Source organism: Aquarana catesbeiana, linkage group LG04, assembly GCF_042186555.1.
Source record: "Aquarana catesbeiana isolate 2022-GZ linkage group LG04, ASM4218655v1, whole genome shotgun sequence".
Classification (NCBI taxonomy): Eukaryota; Metazoa; Chordata; class Amphibia; order Anura; family Ranidae; genus Aquarana; species Aquarana catesbeiana.
Genome location: NC_133327.1, coordinates 186,373,229 through 186,398,109, shown reverse-complemented (window position 1 = coordinate 186,398,109; position 24,881 = coordinate 186,373,229). Strand labels below are relative to the sequence as shown.

Below are 24,881 nucleotides of genomic sequence, written 5' to 3'. Positions count from 1 at the left end.
AAACTAGGTACAGGGATCAGGCTGAAGGCTATTGACTGTGCTACTGCTCCAGACTGTTCCAGCCATTCTACTTCAGTGTCCAGTGCCATCAAGGGATTGTTCAGGACCATAAACAATGAGTCATCAGTAGTGAGAGGCCTCTGCCCACCATCTTGTTTACTTACCAGAGTAATGCCCTGTACACACGGTCGGATTTTCCGACGAAAAATGTGTGATAGGACCTTGTTGTCAGAAATTCTGACCGTGTGTAGGCTCCATCACACATTTTCCATCGGATTTTCCGACCCACAAAGTTTGAGAGCAGGATATAAAATTTTCGTGTGTACACAAATCCGACGGACAAAGTGCCATGCATGCTCAGAATAAATAAAGGGATGAAAGCTATTGGCCACTGCCCCGTTTATAGTCCCGACGTACGTGTTTTACGTCACCACGTTTAGAATGATCGGATTTTCCGACAACTTTGTGTGACCGTGTGTATGCAAGACAAGTTTGAGCCAACATCCGTCGGAAAAAATCCTAGGATTTTGTTGTCGGAATATCTGAACAAAGTCCGACCGTGTGTACGGGGCATTAGACTCTTTATATATTGTCCCACTGACCAGTGGTTAGATAGGGCAACTCTTCAGAAAGAATGCTACATTGTTTTTGCAAAAGTCATTTGTATGCTGTACTGTGTTGGATTATCATTAATCCGCATAGCATGCCGGTATTGCCTTCTAGCACCCGCCTAGTGCATGTTTTTGCAACTGTTGCTTCCCATGCGGACGTGGTGAACGAAAAGACACTCTGTGACTTGTGTTGCTTAACAAGGTGCCTACATTGAAATATTGTACACTGGTAATTAACCCATTTCTTTTTAGGGCTTCGCCTTTAAATAAAGCCCATTAAAACCTTCAAGATTCACCTGTGTTTTCAGGTTCAAGTAAGGGCAGGTTATCACAGGTGCAACACTGTTCGCCCAAATCAGGCTAACTCTCACTTAGCAAAGTCCATGCAGCAGTTTTTATATTTATTAGCCTTCCCTGAACCTGTTATCCTAGACAGCCAACTGCAACAGATTTGCATAGGTCTGTGACAGATTTATTATTGTACATTATGTAGTACCCCCTTGTGTATATAGTGTAGGTACATTTATTTAGGCTCCACTGTAGCCAGTGGAGTCAGGGTTAATTTGTTGTTAGTTAGCTGGCAGGCTCTGAGAGATGAGTCTCTGTTGCCTCCCCCTCTGGAACCTTCCTAAAGGTTCAAGAACTTAGAGGATGGAGAGACAGAGATCGAGGCCTAAATATTTAGGGGGTCTCTACCAATCCCTGGGTGAGAACAGCCCAGAAGGTGGGGAGATGGCCCTTAAATAGTCAGAAGCCTAGCCATGTGGGGAGAGAGTCCAGGATCTAGAGGCCTGGAGGGGACCACTGTGCTAGGGGGGTTCTGCCTCCAGGCAGAACGTGCCTAAGGGAAAGTGTGCTGGGAGAGATAAGACAGAGGAAGTTGAGAGAGGAATCCTCATTCCCTGTTGGCCTCAGCCAAGCTGGCTGAGACACCCTGGAAGCAAGTAGGACATGGTCAGCAGGAGGCCTGGGCAGAAGTGCCACGTATGCTTCAGGAATTTCAAGGCACTGAGTGAGTAACCTCTGCCTATCCACTCCAAAAACCTTATAGCAGAGAGACAGCCAGGTGCAATATTCAGCTAGCAATCTAGGAGGGATAGCTATAGCCAACCTTCAACATCCCGGGGGGGGAGGAGCTACGTATTGACGTCACCCACGGCCATCTTTTTGGTTTCACTTGTAACCTGAACGCTCGATGCGTGCACTTGGCTCAAGTGCTCTATTTGTAAGTTGTTTACCATTTTTTATTAATAAAATGTAAGTTTACAGCTAGCACTAGATTCTCTTTTATTTCATTGCATACTGCGGGTGATTATCTCTTCCATTGATTGCAAAGGGACCTCCGCTGACCACTAATTGATCGGTGGATTATTTCCCATATAGGAAGGTGTGTGCAGACCTGAGGGTCAAAGATATAAGGTGAGAATCTGCGGATGTCTTTGGTGGATGGGCTGGACTCACGCCTACACTTGCATGTTTCTCATTTGGATGCACCTTCTCATCACAGTGGCATAACTTATGTCCTTTTGGATATGCTTATTTTTGGACTTATTAAGGATGTTTCATATTGATTGGTTATTTTACACTGCACCGTTCTGAGTTTTATGTATTATCAAGGTGTTGTGTGTTAAAGGGGATGTAAACCCTTTTTTTTAATAACAAACATGTCATACTTTCCTCCACTGTGCAGCTCATTTTGCACACAGTGACCCCGATCTACCTCTTCTGGGGTCCCCGGGCGGCGCTGTTAGCTCCCCCCTGCATCGGGTGTCCACGTTGGAGAAGTGCTCTCCTTGGTGGACACCCGTGCGGGCGCGCTCAGTTTCTGCGTGTATTCACACAGAAAGAAGGACTCGACCCTGCCCCCCGCGCCCATGTCACTGGATTTAATTGACAGCAGAGGGAGCCAATGGCTGCGCTGCTATCAATCTATCCAATCAAGACACAAGACACCAGATAGATCTGGTGTGCTCGTTCCCTGCCAGAGAAAGCTAGCGTTCAGGTAAGTAAAACAGGGGGCTGGGGGGCTGCAGCACTACAGAAGGTTTTTCACTTTAATGCATAGAATGCATGAAGGTTAAAAACCATGAGGATTTACAACCACTTTAACCGTTCCGCTTGCAAATCTATTTAGTAAGATTTTAGTGTGTTCTTGCGCTGAATATTCTTTTATTTACTGAACCTTCAACCCTGCTAGGTTAGATTCTGTGTTAAAATCCAAGTGCTGGGAACTGGAGGTGTTTTGACAGTCTGCTGGAAGTAGTTTCCCACTGGAACACAGTCTGGAGTTTTGTGCTTAGAAGACAAGGAAAGTTACAATTGTCAAAGTTCTACTATGACTCAGTTCTGGGCATCCCATACTACGCTTAGACTATACATTTCCTCCAATAAACCACAAAACCAAAAGCCCTTGGACTGATTTTCTGACTACCTGCTGAAAATGTTCATTGCCTGGCTGTGCAGAGGAAAGGGGTCCCAAAATCCAGCAGCTTCTAAGAGGGTAGCACTACAATAAGAGAGATTTTCACTCTCCATAGACACACAGTTAGGAAAGGGTCAGAGTGCCTTAGACTGGTGTTAAAGCTTTGTGAATTGAACACAAAGGGTCATTAGGTCAAGAATTGAACCTAAAAGGTCAATAGTAAAGCACTGACAGTTTTAAGCAAAGGGCTGTTTTTGAATTCTAAGGAATAGATTGTGCCTTTATAATGATACCTGTGAGAATAAAAGAGGATAATTCACTATTATATTTGGCAGCACATTTTGCAGAATTGCTGCCAGCACTTATATGACTTTCTTTCTCTGACTTATGTGGCACCTGTATTTTCTTCAGGACAGATTCAAGGCTATAAACAGACCTTACCATTGTTATTATGATAGCAGGCAGGAGTTACATTTGCATGTAAAGCTTATAGCAGAGTTTCCTCAGCAATTAATCTACATTATTACCCTGACCTATGGAAAACAAACTGCCTACAACCTGCTTTAAAAAAAAAAAAAAACCTGTAATGCACCGCATACTAGCTCATTATGAAATACTTACCTTAGAACGGGGTGTCGGCAGTTGATCCCAGTCACCACCGAGGGAGCTGACATTTTCCCTCGGCGTGTCCTCCGGGTTCACGGCTCCAGCGCTGTGAGTGGCCAGAGCCCCAATGTCGTCACTCCCGCGCGTGCACGTGGGAGACTTCTTTCCAGGAAGGTCCGGCAGCGTCTGCCAGACCTTCCGCGGGACCTTCACATCGCATGCATTGCTGACGTCAGCGGCTGCATGCAAAGTGAATATCTCCTAAACTGTACAGGTCTAGGAGATAGTCGTTTTACCTACAGGTAAGCCTTATTATAGGCTTACCTGTAGGTAAAAATATAAAAAAAGGGTATACAACCACTTTAACTGTCAAGTGACTTGACCTGTATCTGTAACCCTCTCCAGGCAAAGTGAAGAACAGGCTTGCCTCCTTAAACATCAGCCTTCACAGGCCTCAGCAGATTCAAGGAAACCTGTACAAAAAAATATAAGGAAGCTGTCATCACAGACTGCTATGTGGATCCAGTGGCTTTAGTACTTTCTGGGTACTATCCCAAAGCAAGTGTGCAGATCAGGGTTTTGGGCTTTTCTTTCACTCTTCTTGCTGAATATTTGTTCTGAGTAAGTGCCACAGAGACTCAAAGTACTAAAGCCAGAGACTGCCAAGAAACTGCAAGAATCTAGCAGTTTCAGGTGGTCAGTTATGTCAGTGTCCACATTTCTTTCAGTACATTTATATATTTATAGATTTAAAAAGATGATGATGATAATGATGAGGGACATTTTCATTGGTATACGTTGTTATGACATAGACCGATGCTTTCCACACAAGTGCACACAAATGTACAAGTAAAAATCATTTTCAAATGAGTTATAGCTTCGACAAGTTTAATTGGGCAAAATGTGCATGTAAAGACACTTCCGCATGTAAAAAAAAATATCAGTGTGAAATGTTACAGATGGGGTCTTAGTGGATTGGGAAAGAACTCTGAGCACTTAAAAAATATTACAATACTGCTATGTTTTCAGTTACCTAAAGATGGTGAAAGTAACCGTTTTGTTGAGAACAATATAACATATATATAAGCCATTTCATAAGTTATTATTATTAAAACAAATAAATATATTAAATATTAAAATAACTCCAGTACGCCAATATTATAGAATGATGTAACTTGCAACAAACAAATCCATGAAAATGTTCTCTTCTGTTTCATGGTAACCGAGTACAGTTTGCAAGGATGATTTCTCATAAATCGCTTTGTTTTTCATTTATACTTGGATTACTTTTTCTCTTTCACAGAGCCTCTGGTCCAATTATATTTAGTATGTAGTACAGTGGCGGCCACTCCAGTAGGGGCGCAGGGGCGCCGCCCCCCCTCCCCCAAATCCATGCACCCGGCCCCTAATCTTCATGCAGGGCAACGGACGCATGGATTTTAATGTGGGGTTTTTTTTTTTAACACATGATTAGAGCCTGAGGCTCTAATTAGCTTCAAAAAAGGGGAGGCTCGGGGTGCAGAGCACTTTACCCTGAGCCCACCCACTTGTGAGACGATAGCAAATTAATATTTGCTATTGTCAGCCTGCTTCTCTTCCCAGCCAATCGGGTCTCAGGACCAGCTTTCTGTTCAGCTGGGAGGAAAAGCAATGGCCTTGGCTCTTCCCTCTGCAAGCTGCAGCAGGTGGAGGGGCAGAAGGGAAGCCTCTTACAGCTTCCACGAGCCCTACCCCGTACCTAGCACCACCATCATCCTCCTAAGGTAAGGACAAGGATCGCCACCTTCCTGTCCAATCCATCTTGGGGGAGGGGGGATGGTAGTGCAAGTGAGGGGCCAGGTTTGTTTGCCCCCCTCCCCAAATATTGAGCACCAGCCACCACTGATGTAAGTATATGGTAAGGCATTCTCAGCAAACCTACAGATGTTTTCTAAAGACCCCAGAGCGGTACAACAAACTAAAAGGATCTGTGCATAAAGCAGCAGTATGTCCTTACCACTGCTTTCAAAAGAAAAAAATGAAAAATCTCTGCACAATATAGAACTTAGCCATGTGTTTTTCAAATATGCTTAGGGTTCTGCTGGCTTTGGTAGTCCAAAGCCAAGAGAGCACTGAAAAAATCAGGGAGGACAGCCTGGTTACGTGACCCGTCAAAGTCATATAACTGACCTCTCCACCAATCACAGAGTTCTCTAGGAATACCTTAACAGCTCCAAAGCCATGACAAATTTCTTCTATAAAAAGCCAAATAGAAAAAACAGATTAGGAAAGGGAATCTTCTAGGGCCATACAAACCTTTTGTTTGCTCAAGCATGCCTACCTATAGTGATAGTAATGTCAAATTTATACACAAGGTGGAACATCAGGCTAGGTCTGCTAGGAGAATCAAGTAATTAATTCAAGTAAGCCATGTACAATCCCATATCTGTATTCCTTTTGAAAGCTATTTATTTTGTCAGACCCCCAGATATATTAACCTTACATAAGCAATGAACTCAATTCCGATACACATTAATAAAAGGTATACATTTTGATTCAGTGATAAATGCATACTCAGAAGTCCAAATTTCCATAAGTAAAATGTCAATAATAACCTGTAATACAAGAGGAAGCAGGATTTTTAGAAGTTCATCATCAAGTGGGCAAACTTTTTCTAAAACATCCAACATCCAGGTCAAATATTCATGTCGTTCCAGTAAACCTTCCTGCAATAAAAGTACAGAACATTTTTTTAAAATCCAGCATTGATAATGTAGTATTAGCAGAACAATAACAAAGCAAGCTTCACTGCCATCATGTGGCTCTTTTAAGTTCTACAGTCATTGGCCTCAATTCTTAAAGCTAACATGGTGGATAACAATCCTTATTTTCAAACAGTTAAATTCAGCTGAATCCAATGAAATTCAGAAGTGACAGTCAAACAGCTAAAATAAAGATCCTTATTATGTTAAACTTTTGTGAATTAATGTATTTTCCACTGCTACCATAACTAATAAAGTAATACAAGCATTTTGAGATGTAAACATGCTGCTTTGTGGCAACTATGAGTGGGACTGGCGCATAGCAGGATGAGTGGTTGTCCTTACTTCCTTCACCACGTCCACATCTCTCTTAATAATCACAGTATGCACAACTGTTTTGCCATGAAGAATAATTGAAAGAAAGCCTGAGACAGTGTACTTTATGGCAGTGGTTTTTAAATCTATCCTTTAAATCTCACCAACAGAGCAAATTTCTGGATGTCTTTTTGGGAATGTACACATTGTAGTTGGAAGGGACTAAGTGGCTAAATGTGTTGGGCTCTACAGAGAAGATCCACAAAACAGGCACTGCCGGTAGGACTTAGGCAGTTGTTCTCCAATTGTAAGGCATAGTCAGAAGTGATAAAAGCCAGTATGAGCCAGTAAATATTTTGCACTCTGTTTCATATGATTGCCACTTGTGGAGAAAAACAGAATTTTAGGGTACAGGACCCAGGATCATCACCATGGGTTATATGCAGCTACCTTCAGATGGTTGGTTTTTGGCAAAAAAACAAAAAAGAAACATCTCCTCTGTAATCCCTCCTACTGCAAGCTAGTGTAGTACCCTCTAGGCTGCTAGATGTGAGAATAGGTTTTTGTGTAGGATAGGTAAATTGTCAGCCTTGGCTGGCCAACATAACACATTGTTTGGCAGACTTGCTCTTTTCAAAAAAAATCTCCTCCCAAGATATCTGTACCTTTTCAGACAGTAAAGACAGCCCTTCTCAAACATTTTTTTTCTTTTCTGAAAATGGCCTTGATAAAATGCACTATTTTACCAAAAGTATTGGGACGCCTGTCTTTACACGAACATGAACTTTAATGGCATCCCAGTCTTAGTCTGTAGGGTTCAATATTGAGTTGGCCAACCTTTTGCAGCTATAACAGCTTCAATTCTTCTGAGAAGGTTGTCCACAAGGTTTAGGAGTGTGTCTATGAGAATGTTTGGGCACCAGGCGACCCAGTCCCGACACTGCATGTGACTAGGCTTTTGCCCCTCTGCTTGCCCCCCAGAAACAGTAGCTGCTACAATCATGCCAAATTATATCTACCCAATGATCCTCTTGTATAGTGGAAATATTCATGCCCAGCATCATCTAGCTCTTTTTTTCCCAGCCATGCTGTCCTTACTCCTTTCCTTTCATTTATTGGATTTAATTTATTTTAATCATTGGGGCTCAGCATCTCACGTGGGGTTACTCAGGGCTTTCTGCATGCAAATAATGTGTGCCTAGGAATGCTCACTCTTTAAATTCTTATCCACCTACCAAGGCATTTTGATATTTGCAACTCCTCCCAAGAACCAATACATGGCTTGTATCAGAGCGAAGGGTTCTTAAGAGGAGTACTGAGGCAAGGTGCTGTAATAATTTCAGGATGCTATTACAGCGCCCTGCTGGCCCCTCCTGCCTGCCATGATCTGCCTGCATTGCATAGAGAAGCTCAGAGATCCAGTGATGAAATCATGGGTTCTAAATTAAGATATGTAATGACAATTTGAAAGTTTTTATTTAAAAATGCCATTAGCATGTTGATGAGGGGTGAAAGGGAGAACCAGGGAAGCCAAAATATAGACGGAATAAACTTCAACTTTAAAATGACTCTAAATCCTGAGCTGCACTGATAAAAGAACACTCCAACATTTCCAGTCCCTTCCCCCTCCCACACAATCTCATTGATCAGTGAAGTAGGCCAACCATATTCATAGGTCAGCCTATCCTGCTACATCCCCAGTCTATCACACATGCCAAACAGGTTATATTAACATGTATTTATACATTCATGATAGGTATTTTTGGCTACCTACAGGTTTTGGTTGGCTTTGAAATACACTTTGGTTGGCTCTGACAATGTTATTAGGGATTATAGTAACAGTAGATGATATGACACATGTAGCACCCTGGTATTAGGCTGGGTTCACACTGGTGCGACACGACAGCCGTCCTACTTTGGATCCGACTTTGCCCTGCGACATGAAGCCGGCATGTGTCCGACTTTCAATGAACGGGGATCCGACTTGGATCCCCGCCAATGCCGGCACTGTGTTTGGTATGAATCTTTAGGGGGGAACTCCGCGCCAAATTTTAAATAAAAAACCGGCATGGGTTCCCCCTCCAGAGGCATACCAGGCCCTTGGGTCTGGTATGGACCTTGAGGGGAACCCCCTACGCCGAAAAAACGGCGTGGGGGGTCGCCCCCAATCCATACCAGACCCTTATCCGAGCACGCAGCCCGGCCGGACAGGAATGGGGGTGGGGACGAGCGAGCGCCCCCCCCCTCCTGAACCGTACCAGGCCGCATGCCCTCAACATGGGGGGTGGTGCCTTGGGGGAGGGGGGCGCGCTGCGGCCCCCCCACCCCAAAGCACCTTGTCCCCATGTTGATGAGGACAAGGGCCTCTTCCCGACAACCCTGGCCGTTGGTTGTCGGGGTCTGCGGGCGGGGGGCTTATCGGAATCCGGGAGCCCCCTTTAATAAGGGAGCCCCCAGATCCCGGCCCCCCACCCTATGTGAATGAGTATGGGGTACAGCGTACCCCTACCCATTCACCTAGGAAAAAAGTGTCAATTTAAAAAAAAACACTACACAGATTTTTAAAGCATTTTATTAGACAGCTCCGGGGGTCTTCTTCCGACTTCGGGGGTCTCTCCGGTTCTTCTCCACGCTCTCCGGATCTTCTGCCGGGCTCCTCCGCTCTCTTCTGCTCTTTTGCCGCTCTTTTGCTAAAGCGGAGGAGCCTGGTCTTCAATCTTCTGCCTTCTGCCCTCTTCTCCTGATGTTGACACGACGCTCTCCCCGGCTAGAATGCTCTCTGTGCTCTCTGCTCTGACTTATATAGGCGGTGACCCCGCCCCCTTATGCCGTCACAGTCCCTGGGCATGCTGGGACTGTGACGTTTTAGGGGGCGTGGTCATCACCCGATGACCACGCCCCCTTATGCCGTCACAGTCCCAGCATGCCCAGGGACTGTGACGGCATAAGGGGGCGGGGTCACCGCCTATATAAGTCAGAGCAGAGCGCACAGAGAGCATTCCAGCCGGGGAGAGCGTCGTGTCAACATCAGGAGAAGAGGGCAGAAGGCAGAAGGCAGAAGGCAGAAGATTGAAGACCAGGCTCCTCCGCTTTAGCAAAAGAGCGGCAAAAGAGCAGAAGAGAGCGGAGGAGCACGGCAGAAGATCCGGAGAGCGTGGAGAAGAACCGGAGAGACCCCCGAAGTCGGAAGAAGACCCCCGGAGCTGTCTAATAAAATGCTTTAAAAATCTGTGTAGTGTTTTTTTTTAAATTGACACTTTTCCTAGGTGAATGGGTAGGGGTACGCTGTACCCCATACTCATTCACATAGGGTGGGGGGCCGGGATCTGGGGGCTCCCTTATTAAAGGGGGCTCCCGGATTCCGATAAGCCCCCGCCCGCAGACCCCGACAACCAACGGCCAGGGTTGTCGGGAAGAGGCCCTTGTCCTCATCAACATGGGGACAAGGTGCTTTGGGGGGGGGCCGCAGCGCGCCCCCTCCCCCAAAGCACCAACCCCCCATGTTGAGGGCATGCGGCCTGGTACGGTTCAGGAGGGGGGGGGGGGGCGCTCGCTCGTCCCCACCCCCATTCCTGTCCGGCCGGGCTGCTTGCTCGGATAAGGGTCTGGTATGGATTGGGGGGGACCCCCACGCCGCTTTTATCGGCGTAGGGGGTTCCCCTCAAGATCCATACCAGACCCAAGGGCCTGGTATGCTCTTGGAGGGGGAACCCATGCCGGTTTTTTATTTAAAATTTGGCGCGGAGTTCCCCCTCAAGAACATCTGAGCACAAGTCGCGTGCCAAAGTCGGATCATGCAAGACGGCAATCCGACTTTGATCCGACTTCAATGATAGTCAATAGGCTGAAGTAGGATCAAAGTCGGACCAAAGTAGTACAGGGAGCATTTCTAAAGTCGGAACGACTTGTGTCGGACCAGTTAGGACGGCTCCCATAGGGAAACATTAAATTTCACACGTCATGCGACATGAGCTCCCAATGTCGGAGCGTTTGTCGGACCAGTGTGAACCCAGCCTTAGGCAGGGTTGCTAACAAATTTAGTTATGCTAGGTGGTAATTAACCTGGCTAATTAGTAGTTGTATCCACTGACTTTCTGCCCTAAGCCTGAACATGGTGCATTTCTTTCTTCTGTGAACAGGTGGCACTGCTGCCTTTGGCATTAGAATGACAAGACCATAACGAGTTCAGGTTGTGAATAGACATAATTTCTCAGCCAATCATATTTGTGGCTAAGCATGCTGGGAGAGTCTATTTAAGGGGAATGAGCCAGGTGATCAGAGTTATTTTAGCCCCAGGCTGAGGTCTGGGGGCTGTATGTGAAGCAGCAGCTGAAGGTAAGGCCTAGGTCTGTGGCCTAGCCACATGTATAGAGACTCAGCCCGAGGGGAGCCTGATTGTTGCAGAAGTTCAGCTGGACGGTGAACCAAGTGTTGTTAGAGGTGAAGAAGAAGCAGTTGCCACATGGGACAACCACTCCTGTTACCAGCGGCAAGTGAGAAACAGAGGTCAGAGATAAAGGGGACACTGTCGCAGTAAGAGACAACCACATCTGTTATCAGAGACAAGGTTTGTAAAGTCTGAAGAACTACCAGAGCAGCCTTTTTCAATAGCCAGGGACGGTGAACAAGTTGGGAAAGCTTCAGCGTTCAAGTCTGGGACCCAGCAGGTGAGCATGGGTGATGCTTGGAGTGTACAATGGGTAAGCTGTGGAAGAGCTCAGTGGATCCAGCGGGCAGCTGGGATTTGAAGGTCTGGTGAGAAGACTGGGAGCTCAGTGAGAAAAGCTACAGTGGGAGGCTGTGAGATGGAGGCCAGGTCCTACACAATGGGGATACCAAGTCTAGTATGTGTACAGATCTGTGTTGAAGTCAACCTACAAGTTCAGTTGCCATAGGAGACAGAAGTTCTACAAATATAGTGCTGCAACCAGCTTAAAAGGCCCTCAACCTGTATAGCGGTCTGCCTATTCTGTCTCCGAGTCTGCCAATTGCTATTGCATCTGCCTAAGGGTGTTCGGGCCCTAACCCTCTCTCCCCCAGTTCTTGTTAAGAGACAATAAATCTCTTTTGTTCGCATTCAAAAAGTGACTGGCTTTGAAAACGTTTGGAAAACGTCCTATGACGAAACGCGTAAGCCGAAGTCACGCTTACACGTTATACCCGGAAGTCTTGGCTTGGAACGCAGTTGGGACGCACGCTATGGATTAGCTTCCTGGTCCTAACTCTGCATGTATCCGTGCCGTACTGGGTTTATTGCCAATTGTTTTTATGGATTAAGTTTTAAATAAACCGAGTATACTACACTATGGGAGTCCCTTGTTTCTTTCCCGAGAGGAGAGGACCGTCTGGTGCGGTAAAAGAATCGGAGGTGCCCTGGTTTGGAACACATGCTGGAAGCCCCTGGACTGGACTACTGATATGGGCCAACGGAGGCACAGAGAATCAATAAGGACATCCAAGGGGAATATCCATCTAAAGCTACCCACTCTATGCCTACTACCCCTGTAGGGGTGACTACTTCTGGTGAGTGGGGACACACTGGGGGAGCACCAGAGTGCCTGTCCCGTCCCTACGCGTGCCATCACACAACACGTGACTTCATCAGGGTCAGGTGATGAAGTCACGTGTTGTGTGACGTCATGCGTAGGGACGGGACAGGCACCTATGCTGATTGAGGCTTACAAGCTCGCCGCTCGGATATTAGCCATTTGTTTCACTGCTGTATTGTGAGTATCTATGTCTTATATTAATAAAAGCTGGTTTTAGCCTGACAACATTACACTTTCTGAGACCTTCCGTTTTTTTCTATCTACGTGCCCCTTTACCATCTGAGGGAACTATGCTCCAGGACTAGGACCGCGATGATAAAGGAGAAAACTTAAAGGATGGTATTCCCATTACTGGTCATATGCTGTTACCCCATTACCTTAAGGTAAGGGGCCACTGCTTACTAATTTGTGTGTGAACACGAAGAGGAGTACTACTTTGATTTATTTGAGCACTCCACTGCAATTTGTGCATGCTATGAAGCCGGTTTTATTTTGTGGAGGAGGACTTTTTATGCTTCAGCACTTCGATTGAATTTAAGTTTATGCCTTATTAGTCACGTGGACTTTTATTGCACAAGCAACTTCATGTTTGTTGCATGTATACTACATATTAGAATTTACTGTCGTGTTGAATAATTTGCACATACTACCCACCTCCATACACTCCACACTCCTCTCCTACACATACTACCCACCTCCATACACTCCACACTCCTCTCCTACACATACTACGCACCTCCATACACTCCGCACTCCTCTCCCTGCACATCCTACCCACCTCCATACACTTCACACCCCTCTCCTGCATTTACTACCCACCGCTGTCCACTCTGCACTGTACATTCTCTATTTAACATTACCACATTCTGCTCTATGTAATTCATCTCAGACTGTATTAAACCACACCCTTCAAGCCAACGTCCAATATTTTACGCAAATTGTAGCACCCTCTAGTAGTGTAGGTGCTAGACTGAGAGTTGTTAGTGTAGGTAAATTTAGGCTGGCTTGGCTGGCAGCCAGGCCTGTTTGTTTTTGTTTGATCTGGGCTGGGAGTGGCTCAGGGTAGAAGCTGGGTGACTCACAGGCAGCATCACCTAGACCTCCCTTTTCTTTTAAGAGCTCTCTAGAAGGAGAAGAGGTGAGGTGGAGCTGCCTGGGATATTCTGAGGAGCCCAGATCAATCCCCAACTTAGAACTGGCAAGGGGGCAGGTCTCCTCAAATACCCAGGGTCAGCCCAGTTTGGGAGAAGTTGTAAGGTGGAAGAGTTAGAGATGGAGTACTGAGGCTGTTGGGGCCTTGGAGGGAGCTCCCCAGTCTGGGGGGGTGACCTTGGGCCTGGGCTCGGGTGCAGACAGGGCTCTCTCAGAAAACGTGGAGGTGTCCTGGACAGGAGGCACAGGGGGAGCAAGAGAGCACAGCAGGAGAGAGTACTGCCGGGCAAGTCTCCAGGGAGAGGAACCATCGGTTGCAGCCAAGAGGGCTGGTGAGTGACATGCACAGTCAGAAGGACTAGGGAGGCACACCTGAAAAGGACCGGGAAGTGACAAAACATTTAGATGTGAACAGGTGCCATTGAAATGAAAGGGATTTTGCTTGTCGTGCGTTTTTCAGGCGTTTTATGAGCGTTTTATAAGCTGAAAACGCTCAGGTGTGAATGCAGCCTCAAGCTCCAAGCAGATAATCGCTCAGGTGTGAATGCAACCTGAAAGAGCTATGATGCTCTTCCACTGATCTTGCTACCAATGCACATTACAACAGGTTGGAAAGTACCATTAATACTGTTTGACATCAAAAAAGTAAAAGCTGAGGAGTAAAAGCGATGAGCACTCACCTGAAACATGTAAAATGCCAACTTCTCATTGTACTCCCACTGCCTCAATGCCTGTTCCACATCTTGTGTCACAAGCACTGAGCTGCTGCACTGACTGGAATTTTTGTGGTAAAAATCCGCTATCTTCACCAACTGTTCACGAAGATACCTTGTTAATATCTGAGTCCATTCTGAAAAGTGAATTAGGAAATTAAGTGAGCCAAGCCACATAGTTAAAGGAAATGCATGGTATGTTTTCAGTAATCATATATTTGAGGTAATTTTGCAGTGTTTACTGTCCAGAAGTGCCTATACATACTGTACACGTCTATAACATCTTATCAAAACTGGAAAGAATGCAAATGTGTATGCAAAACATTCTTAGTGCCGTGTGCACAATGGGTGCAGTGTGCAATACAAAACTAAAGCATACAAAATGGAATACAGTTATATACAGAATGTACAATTTCTGTCACAATATTGGAACACTGGTGAAAAACAGACTTCGCTCGTCACCATAGCGACTGAGCCAATCCCAATATTGGAGGCTTCAATTATGATATTGAAAGAATTTAATTATGAAATTCAAGAAAAGATTATGCTATATGCGGATGGTGGTATGTTGATGTTCGAAGACACTTTTTCATCTCTTTGAGAGGTTATGGAGACTGTCACCGATTTTGGAGTATACTCTGGTCTCTAATTGGACTAAATCCATCCTAATGTTACTTGATGACACTTCCTCACAACCTGATTCTCTCATTTGCACTCCAAAGACATGCTGGTAGGTTAATTGGCTTCTGTCTAAATTGGCCCTAGTATATAAATGTGAGTTAGTGACCTTAGATTGTAAGCTCCTTGAGGGTAGGGACTGATGTGAATGTATAATGTATATGTAAAGTGTTGCGTAAATTGATGGCGCTATACAAGTACCTTAAATAATAATAAAAATAATAATAATTTGCAAATTACAATACTGGGGATTGTGGTTACTCCTAAACTTGCTGACTTCTGAAATCTTAATTTATCTCCACTTCTGAAGGAATCAAGTTCAGATTTGGAATAAATTGTGGCTATCGGTGGTGGGCAGAACAAATTTGATTGATTAAAATGATTCTTATGACCCAGCTCCTTTATGTTCTTCACAACACCCCAGTAGTTATTCCTTTACAGGCATTCTGAGTAGTTAACACATTTTTTTTGCTCCCAATTAGGGTGCAATAAGTCCCTGAGGATACCACTGGAATACCTACAGAGGCCTAAGAATAAGGGAGGACTAACTCTCCCAAATGCCTGGCTTTATTTTACAACTGTACAACTTGAGCACCTGGTAAGATGCATGCCCCATCCTAGAGCGGACACCCCTACTGGGTTTGGACCCAACTGTATCCATACTATGACACACTACTGGAGCAGATGATGTTCCTTCTGGTCTAGAGGCCCTTGCTTTTACCAGGTCTAATAAAGTTGTCCCTACCTATACTCTGATCTAGGTGACAGGTTTTACTCAGTATAGCCTGAATTAGGACACTCATTCATACCTTGAGTTGGCCAAACTTAAATATAGCTGTTAATGGAAGGCCTTTGGGGTCATTCACCTCTACCATGTTTCCCACTACAGCACCATACGTCCCTTTCAGGATTTACAAAAACTTTCTTTCACCTCCCTTGTACAATGCATTTCTATTATCTCCAACTACAACACGTTGTACAAGCTCAGGGTGATGGCATAGTGTGGCGACAATCTCACACCCTACCTCTTTAATTTGATGCAGAGCACCACTATTAGGAAGCGATTTATTGCCAGAAGCCATGTAATGCCTTTGAATACTTTTCTGTCTGACCATCCTTTGAAAAATGTGAAATTTTGAGGAGGATGATGTGGGCACTTTTGATACTGAGCAGTAAGAAGAAGCCCTTAAAACTACTCAAACATGCTTCCTGAAAGTCACCTAAAGGCTCATGCAGATTCATGTCCTGTTGTGGGCCCATTACATACCATTGAAACTCATTAGGATGGGTGCTTTACCGGATCCCACCTGAACTGAATGCCAACGGGACCATGTGGATCTAATTCACCTATTGTGGCACTGTCCAAAACTGCATACCTACTGGATGGGTATACTGACCACCCTTAATGGAGTGTTCCAAGCCGTTTTACCTGTTGACCCTAAGCAATGTGTTTTAGGCAATCTGGGTGATCTAAATAAAATTAAAGATGGTACAGTGCTCCCCTAGTAATCATAAAGTGAAAAATAAATAATATAAAATCTATATGTGAATCTATGGTGATGGGCATCAATGCAATAGATGAATGAACGTAGAAGGAAAAAGTATATAAAAAAAAAATCTAAATACCGTATTAGAAATACAAATCAATCAAGTGAATTGCCTTTGAAGAAGTCCAGTGGCATGTAACGTGTCAGTGGCAGGGCCTAGTGATGTCATCGTGCATAATGAGGACGTTTATCCTGTGTGCTTTGTTTGCTACCAACAGCAAAGCGATCCTTAAGGGGGCTGCACACCCTTTATGTGCTATGTACATGATCTGAGTGCACCAGTACTAGTGCACTATAAAATGTGAGTTAATGTTTTTATTTGATTTTTATTAAAGTTTTAAAAGGTTTCAGCACTATGCCACTATTTTCTATTCCTAAATGAGCAATACAGCTCAGCATTGTCACAGGTTATATTGCAAGCACCTGGTAGGACCCAGGATCACTCAGGACTATTGCAAGCACATATAGAGGATATTACCATCTACAAGAGGATGTATACACCCCTTAAAGGGGAAGGTGCATGGTGACCTGTATTAGGTCCAAAGTGGAGGTGAGCGCATAAGAGTGAAGGTGGAGAGACACTGAAGGTGTTTGCGTGCCAGCACTGTACCATCTAATCCTTTGGATGTTTATGGACTGTATTGTTATAACCACCTAAACCTACCGGATATTGGTTGTATGTTTCTTCTCACAGACTCTGTTGTCACAGTTGTGTTTCCCTATATTACTACTATGAGTACTTTATTTAAGTGACACTGCTCAAGTGCATTCACTTGATTGATTTGTATTGCTAATATTTAGATTTTTTTTAATCATTTTTCCTTCTACATTTATTCGCCTATTGCATTGATGACCATCACAGCAGATTCACATATAAGGTATATATTATTAATTTTTCACTCTATGATTAATAGGGGAGCGCTGTACTATCTTTAATTCTATTTAATACTTTTAGGAACACTAAAATGTATGTGAGCAGACCTCACATACATTAACGCTGTGGTTGTTAATACATAGTGGTTGTCGGCAGATTTAGTACCTGTATGACCTATTGATTTAGGTACAACCTTATGGTTGACAGTATTTGTGTCATGTATGGTGAACTGGTTGCTCTGGATTTTTATTACTTTTCTCTTCAACTTATTTATTCTCAATAAAATCTATCTTTTCTGAGAAAAAAAAAACATGGACTTCCAGTTGCTGATGTCTCTGTCCTTGTGTAAGAATACTGCAATTTAGAAAGTAAAGCCATTCATACATGAATTGAAATTCAGCCAGTTCAGCAGGAACCGGACGAATTTCGATCCATGTATGGCCATTCCCATTCATAAGAAGTCAATGTATCAATCGACTTTTTAGGAACGGACATTGTTGGTACAATGACACAGCAGGGAGGATTTCCCTATCCACCTTGAGGCCGGGTTCACACTATTGTGAATAGCAGGAGAATGTGACCGGCTCTCTATGGAGCCAGTTAACATATCTCTGATGCGGCTCCGGTGTGAATTTGCACAGGAGCCCTGTGCATCTTTTGGTCCGTCTCAGGTCCGAATTCAGCACAAAATTTGTGCTGAAATCGGACCTGAAACGGTGAATCAGGACGCACAGGACCCCTGCTGGGAGCCGCATTGGCATCCAGTGTGAACTGAGCCTTATAGTGGGGAAATTGTCTCAGTTTTTTCATTCGCCTGGTTGGCTAAATGAAAAAAACTGAGGCATGTATGGCCAGCTTAAGGTCTGCAAGCCTTAAACATTTCCACTGCCTATCTGTAGCATAGTATATCAAATTAAATAATTTTTTCAGTAAGCGCCTATGTTTTTATGTTCCTTAGACAAGCGCATTTTCCATTATGTTCTGGTTATTTTATGTGTCAGTTGTTTATTTAATTAAATCTATTAATCAAATCTATCCAATGGCTTATTCTGTCATATTTCACATGCTGTAGTTCTGCAAAAGTAATATATTATACATGCTTCAGGTGGAGAACTAACAGTCATAAACAACTAATTCATTGTTATTAAATCAAAAGGTCAATAACACCTATTTAGGTTTCTGAAACACAGAGCTATTTTGGTGCATAATAAATGACCACTATTCTCTTACCTTACAAACAACCCCATTATCACATTTGCTTATGCTACTGAAACATTTTTCCTTACATAGTCAGTTAAATCCCTATTAAAATAATGATACCAAGAATACCAAGAGCGAAAGATGGTCAGTAAATAGATTTAGAGCAGAACCCTAGGCTGGTAAAATACACAAAACAAATGCAGTTCGGTATTCATTAAGCCCAGGTTCACATCGTTGGGTGCGTTAACACATTCATTTGAATGGGTTGTCTAACGCACACAAATACACCAAAAAAAATTGTTATTTTTGTAGCACATCACGCCATAACACATGGTAGTACAGGTGCATTGGTATGGTGTGTTAGGGTGCCATTAGGAATAAATGGCAGCACCAATATGCATAGCATGAGCTTGGCCTAATACATCACTAAGTGTATTTTTTAATGTAATTACCTGAATTTGACTCAGTATCAGCCTCTTGCAGTCCCTATAAAGAAAAGCTCAGAGTGGGAGAGGAAATGGCAGCACAAGAAACCAGCAGTTCATGTGCTTAGAAGGAGCATGTTAGGAAAGCAAAGTGACAAAGGGATGATCTCATCGGTGCACGGTCTCGCTTTTCTTTGCGCAGCCACAGGCTGAGGGCAGGTCCATGGCAGCCTGGGCTTAAATTATGTGTAAACCCTTACCTGGGAAAACAACCCATTCAGTTTAAAATACCCCAACAGATTTGTCAGAAAACCTTTACTTTCCTTTCAGAATCAACATTTTCAATGGGACACTATACTACAAAATACTCAAATACACAAATGCAGGCCATTGCTTGCAACGAAGATTTGTTAATTTGCACACACAAAAAAAGTTTTTTTCCTAACAAATGTATTTAACCACTTCTGGACCAGCCGCCGCAGTTATACTGTGGCAGGTTGGCTCCCCTTCGTGAGCCATCATAGCTGTACATCGGCTCTTTAAGACGCCTGGTCATTGAGCAGGCAAATATTCCAGGGCTGAAGTGGTTGAGACCATGTTGCAAAAAATGAATACACCCCAGTGAAAGTCTTAGGAGCAAAGCTAAATTTTAAACAACAAAACCCTAATTAACAAGAATTCAACTACAGGTGAGTCTAATTATACAGGTGGAGTCTAATTATACAGGTGTCCAGCAGACAGTTGATTATAAATGGGCGTTACTTAACAAAGAAAACCCCTTCCCATTTCATGCAGTCAGCAATGGCACAGGGCCTGAGAAAGACAATAATTTCTTTACACAAGAAAGGTGAAGGCTACAAGAAGATCAGCAAAGCTTTACTTATCAGTCAGAATACTGTAGTAAAAGTGATACAAAAATTTAACAAAGATGGGACTGCAAACATCTCACAGAGACGTCCAGGCCGTCCATAGAAGGAGCGTCTTCTGATGAGAAGGGTTGAGAAAAATTGCCATGCAAGTTCACTGTAGTTAGCTAAGGAAGTAGAAAGCCAAACTGGGATGATTGTTTCCCCTGACACAATATGGCATACACTGCAGAGGAATGGCATGCATGGGTGTCGTCCATGAAGGAAGCCTCTCCTAAAGCACATGCACAAGAAAGCCCGTCTAGAATTTGTCAGGGCCCATGCTAAAAAAGAAGACGATTACTGGGGTTCTGGAGTGATGAGACCAAGATAAATGTTTTTGGACCTACAGTGAAACATGATGGTGGCAGTGTCCTTCTGTGGGGCTGCATGAGTGTTGCAGGTGTCGGGGGAGCTGCATTTCATTGATGATATCATGAAATCATAGATGTACTGCTCTATATTGAAAGAGAAGAGGCTGGCATTTTTTCCTGTTTTCCTGTTTTTTACCTTATGTTTTGTATTGACTGAAATGTAAAATAAAGATTGCAAAAAAAAAAGAAAGAAGAGGCTACCATCACTCCGTGCCCTTGGTCATCATGCACTTTTCCAATACGACAATGATCCAAAACACACATCTAAGGTTACTGTTGCATTTCTGAACAGGGTGAAAGTGATTCAGTGGCCAAGTATGTCTCCTGATCTGAACCCAATCAAACAACTATGGGGAATTCTGAAGAGACTTCTGAACTTGAGCATCACTCTCCATCCAGCATCCAGGCTTTAAAAGACGTCCTTCTTGAAGAATGGAAAAAAAGATGGATGTTGCAATATGCCCCCAACTTGTTCATTCCATGCCTGGAAGACTTGGTGTTGTCCTTACAAATCATGGAGGTCATACAAAATACTAGATGTGATCGTTTTTATTGTGGAGTGTATTAATATTTGCATCAACTAATTTGAGTAAAACTGAAGATTTTGTAATCAAAGTTATTAAAATAACCACTTGACGCCCGCACTATAGCTGAAAGATGGCTACAGCACGGGCTTCCTTTGCCACATGGGCGTACATGGACGTCCTCCTGTTCTCGCGATGCTCGCGAGCCCCGGGGGGCATACTCTCTGATCGCCGAGTCCTTGGGACTCGGCTGATCACAGAGCAGGGTAAGGCCCCTTTCACACTGGGGCGGTGAGGGCGTCGGCGGTACAACAGCGCTATTTTTAGCGCTGCTGTACCGTCGTTCTTGCAGCTGTATTCGGCCGCTAGCGGTGCAGTTTTAACCCCCGCTGGCGGCCGAAAAAGGGTTAAAATCCCTCGTACGGCGCGGCTATAGCCGCGGTATTGCCGCGGTATAGCCGCTCTGTCCCATTGATTTCAATGGGCAGGAGCGGTGAAGGAGCGGTGAATACACCGCTCCTTCACCGCTCCAAAAAAGCGGTTTGCAGGACTTTTTTCACCGTCCTGCCTGCGCACCGCTTCAGTGTGAAAGCCCGAGGGCTTTCACACTGAACAAACAGCGGAGGCTGTTTAGGGGCGGTTTGCAGGCGGTATTTTTAGCGCAATACCGCCTACAAACCGCCCCAGTGTGAAAGGGGTCTAAAGGGCCAATGACAGCTGATCACGGACGTAAATGCTGTCAGTGTGAAGAAAAGAACAAAGCCGTTAACCGGCTTCTGTTAGAAGGACATCGGTCCCCTAAGTGCCCAACAATGCTGCTAATCAGTGCTCACCAGTGCCGTCTATCAGTGCCCATCAGTAATGCTAATCAGGGCACACCAGTGCCATCCATCAGTGCCTCATCATCAGTACCACATATCAGTGCCCATCAGTGCCACCCATCAGTGCAGCCTCATCAGTGCCTCCTGATCAGTGCCACCTATCAGTGCAGCCTATCAGTGCCACCACATCAGTGCCCATCAGTGAAGCAGAAAAATGACGTGTTTGCAAAAAAATTAAAAAATATATAAAAAACTGTTTATTTTTCAAAATTTTCATTTGTTTTTTGTTTGTTTAGCAAAGAATAAAAAAAAAAACAGTGGTGATTAAATACCACCAAAAGAAAGCTCTATATGTGTGAAGAAAATTTCATTTGGATACAGTGTTGCATGACTGCGCAATTGTCATTCAAATTGTGACAGCGCCAAAAGCTGAAAATTGGCTTGGGCAGGAATGGGGGGTATAAGTGTCCAGTAAGCAAGTGGTTAACCTTACTTTTTGTGTAATGAGCTAAACAAATGTTCTATAAAACTCAGTTTTGTAAAAATTATGGAAATTGTTCTGGTGTTCATTGAGGTATTGATTCAAATCTTACTTTTCAAAGGGGTTTGCTCATTTATGCTGAACACTGTATCTACACAGCGGGTAAAATAACCCATGCAACCTATACACTATATCTATACAAAGAAACCAAAACAAACAAGTTCAGAAATTAAGTAATGTGAATAAAATGGAAGGACACAGGGAGTAAGTGTATAGACAGTGGGTAAAATAAGTATTGAATACGTCACCATTTTTCTAGGTAAATATATTTCTAAAGGTGCTATTGACATGAAATGTTCATCACATGTCGGTAACAACCCATGCAATCCATACATACAAAGAAACCAAAACAAATAAGTTCAGAAATTAAGTTATGTGTAAAAAAAATGGAATGACACAGGGAAAAAGTATTATACACCCTGTTCCAAATTATTATGCAAATTCTATTTCAGTGTCACAAAAATTAAATATTTTGTTTTTCAGTTTAAACTAATGGATGGCATTGTGTCTCAGGGCTCTTGATCACTGAAAACAATCTTGGACACCTGTGATAATTAGATTGCCAGGTGAGCCCAATTAAAGGAAAAACTACTAAAGGAGGGTGTTCCACATTATTAAGCAGAGCACCATTTTCAAGCAATATGGGGAAGAAAAAGGATCTCTCTGCTGCTGAAAAAAGTGAAATAGCTCAATGCCTTGGACGAGGTATGAAAACATTAGATATTTCACGAAAACTTAAGCGTGATCATCGCACTATTAAGAGATTTGTGGCTGATTCAGAGCACAGACGGGTTTCGTGCAGATAAAGGCACATTGAGGAAGATTTCTGCCAGATCCATGCATCGGATCAAGAGAGCAGCTGCTAAAACACAATTACATAGCAGCAAACAGATATTTGAAGCTGTTGGTGCCTCTGGAGTACCACGAACATCAAGGTGTAGAGTCCTCCAGAGTCTTGCAACTGTGCATAAACCTTCCATTCGTCCACCACTAACCAATGCTCACAAGCAGGAACAGCTGCATTGGGCAGAAAAATACATGAAGACTAATTTTCAAACAGTCCTGTTCATTGATGAGTGCCGTGCAACCCTGGATGGTCCAGATGGATGGAGTAGGGGATGGTTGGTGGACTGCCACCCTGTTCCAACAAGGCTGCGACGTCAGCAAGGTGGAGGTTGAGTCATGTTTTGGGCCGGAATCATGGGAAGAGAGCTGGACGGCCCCTTTAGGGTCCCAGAAGGTGTAAATATGACCTCGGCAAAGTATGTGGAGTTCCTGACTGACTACTTCCTTCCCTGGTACAGAAGGAAGAACTATGCTTTCCGTAATAAAATCATCTTCATGCATGACAATGCACCATCTCATGCTGCAAAGAATACCTCTGCATCAATGGCTGCTATTGGGATAAAAGGAGAGAAAGTCATGGTATGGCCTCCATCCTCCCCTGACCTCAATCCTATTGAGAACCTTTGGAGCATCCTCAAGCAAAAGATCTATGAGGGTGGGAGGCACTTTACATCCAAACAGCAGCTCTGGGAGGCTATTCTGACATCTTGCAAACAAATTCAAGCAGAAACTGTCTAAAAACTCACAAGTTCAATGGATGCAAGACTTGTGAAGCTGCTATCAAATAAGGGGTCCTATGTTAACCGCTTGCCGACCAGCCGCAGCAGTTGTACTGCGGCAACATGGCTCGGCTGCGCGAATCGCCGTTATTTTACGTCGGTAAGATAAACGGCCACTAGGGGGTGCTTGCGCGCCGCTGGAGGCGCGCGTGCCCCCCGCTCGCTCCCCAAGCCGATGCGAGTGCCCGGCGGTCTCGATCACCGCCTGGCTCCTGCGATCGCTTGGGGCACACAGAGAACTGGGATCTGTGTGTGTAAACACACAGTTTCTGGTTCTCTAAGGAGTGAACTGACAGATCGTCTGTTCATACAGAGTATGAACAGCGATCTGTTAGTTTCCCTGCACAGTCCCATCCCCCCTTCAGTTAGAACAGGTACTAGGACACACATTAACCCCTTCACTGCCCCCTAGTTTTAACCCCTTCACTGCCAGTGACATTTTTACAGTAATCAATGCAATTTTAATCGCACTGATCGCTGTATTAATTCCAATGGTCCCAAAAATGTGTCAAAATTGTCCGACGTGTCTGCCATTATGTCGCAGTCATGATAAAAATCGATGCTCGCCGCCATTACTAGTAAAAAAAAAAATTATTAATAAAAATGCCATAAAAATATCCACCATTTTGTAAACGCTATAACTTTTACGCAAACCAATCAATATACGCTTATTGCGATTTTTTTTTACCAAAAATATGTAGAAGAATACGTATCGGTCTAAACTGAGGGAAAAAAAATGTTTTTTTATATATTTTTTGGGGATATTTATTATAGCAAAAAGTAAAAAATAATGCATTTTTTTCAAAATTGTCGCTCTTTTTTTGTTTATAGCGCAAAAAATAAAAATCACAGAGGTGATCAAATACCACCAAAAGAAAGCTCTATTTGTGGGAAAAAAGGACATCAATTTTGTTTGGGAGCCACGTTGCACGGCCGCGCAATTGTGCAAAGTGGTCCGGGGCTTAAGCGGTTAAAGTGTAACGTGACCTGTTAAACTGTTTAAAAAGTTAAAATGTTGTTCAAAGTTTGATTGAAATAGCTTTTGATTTCAGTAAATATGCTGCAAACACAACAAATGACAATTTTCAGTTCTTTACAGCCTATAAAGTGTTTTGAAACTTACTGTGCGTAATAATTTGGAACAGTGCATTGTAAGTTTTTTATTTTGAAAAAAAAAAAAAACGGTTATCATTAGGAGGTTTGTTCAATAAAATTTTAATTGTACTCTTAATAGTTGATAACATTAGAATTATGCTTG

At 43.8% G+C, this 24,881-nt stretch overlaps 1 protein-coding gene across 5 annotated transcripts in view; it reads right to left on the bottom strand.

Annotated features, from left to right (window-relative positions):
- MED12L (mediator complex subunit 12L) overlaps positions 1-24,881 on the bottom strand; it is a 777,103-nt gene that overhangs the window by 699,136 nt on the left and 53,086 nt on the right. For all 5 annotated transcript variants that reach the window (XR_012243786.1, XM_073625995.1, XM_073625994.1 and 2 more), the window contains exons 6-7: positions 14,077-14,246; positions 6,234-6,344 (exon numbers count right to left, since the gene is read on the bottom strand). Coding sequence is in view for 4 of the 5 variants with exons in the window: in XM_073625995.1 (XP_073482096.1) it covers positions 6,234-6,344; positions 14,077-14,246 (281 nt within the window). In the remaining variant the exon portion in view is untranslated. The remainder of the gene's footprint in view (positions 1-6,233; positions 6,345-14,076; positions 14,247-24,881) is intronic.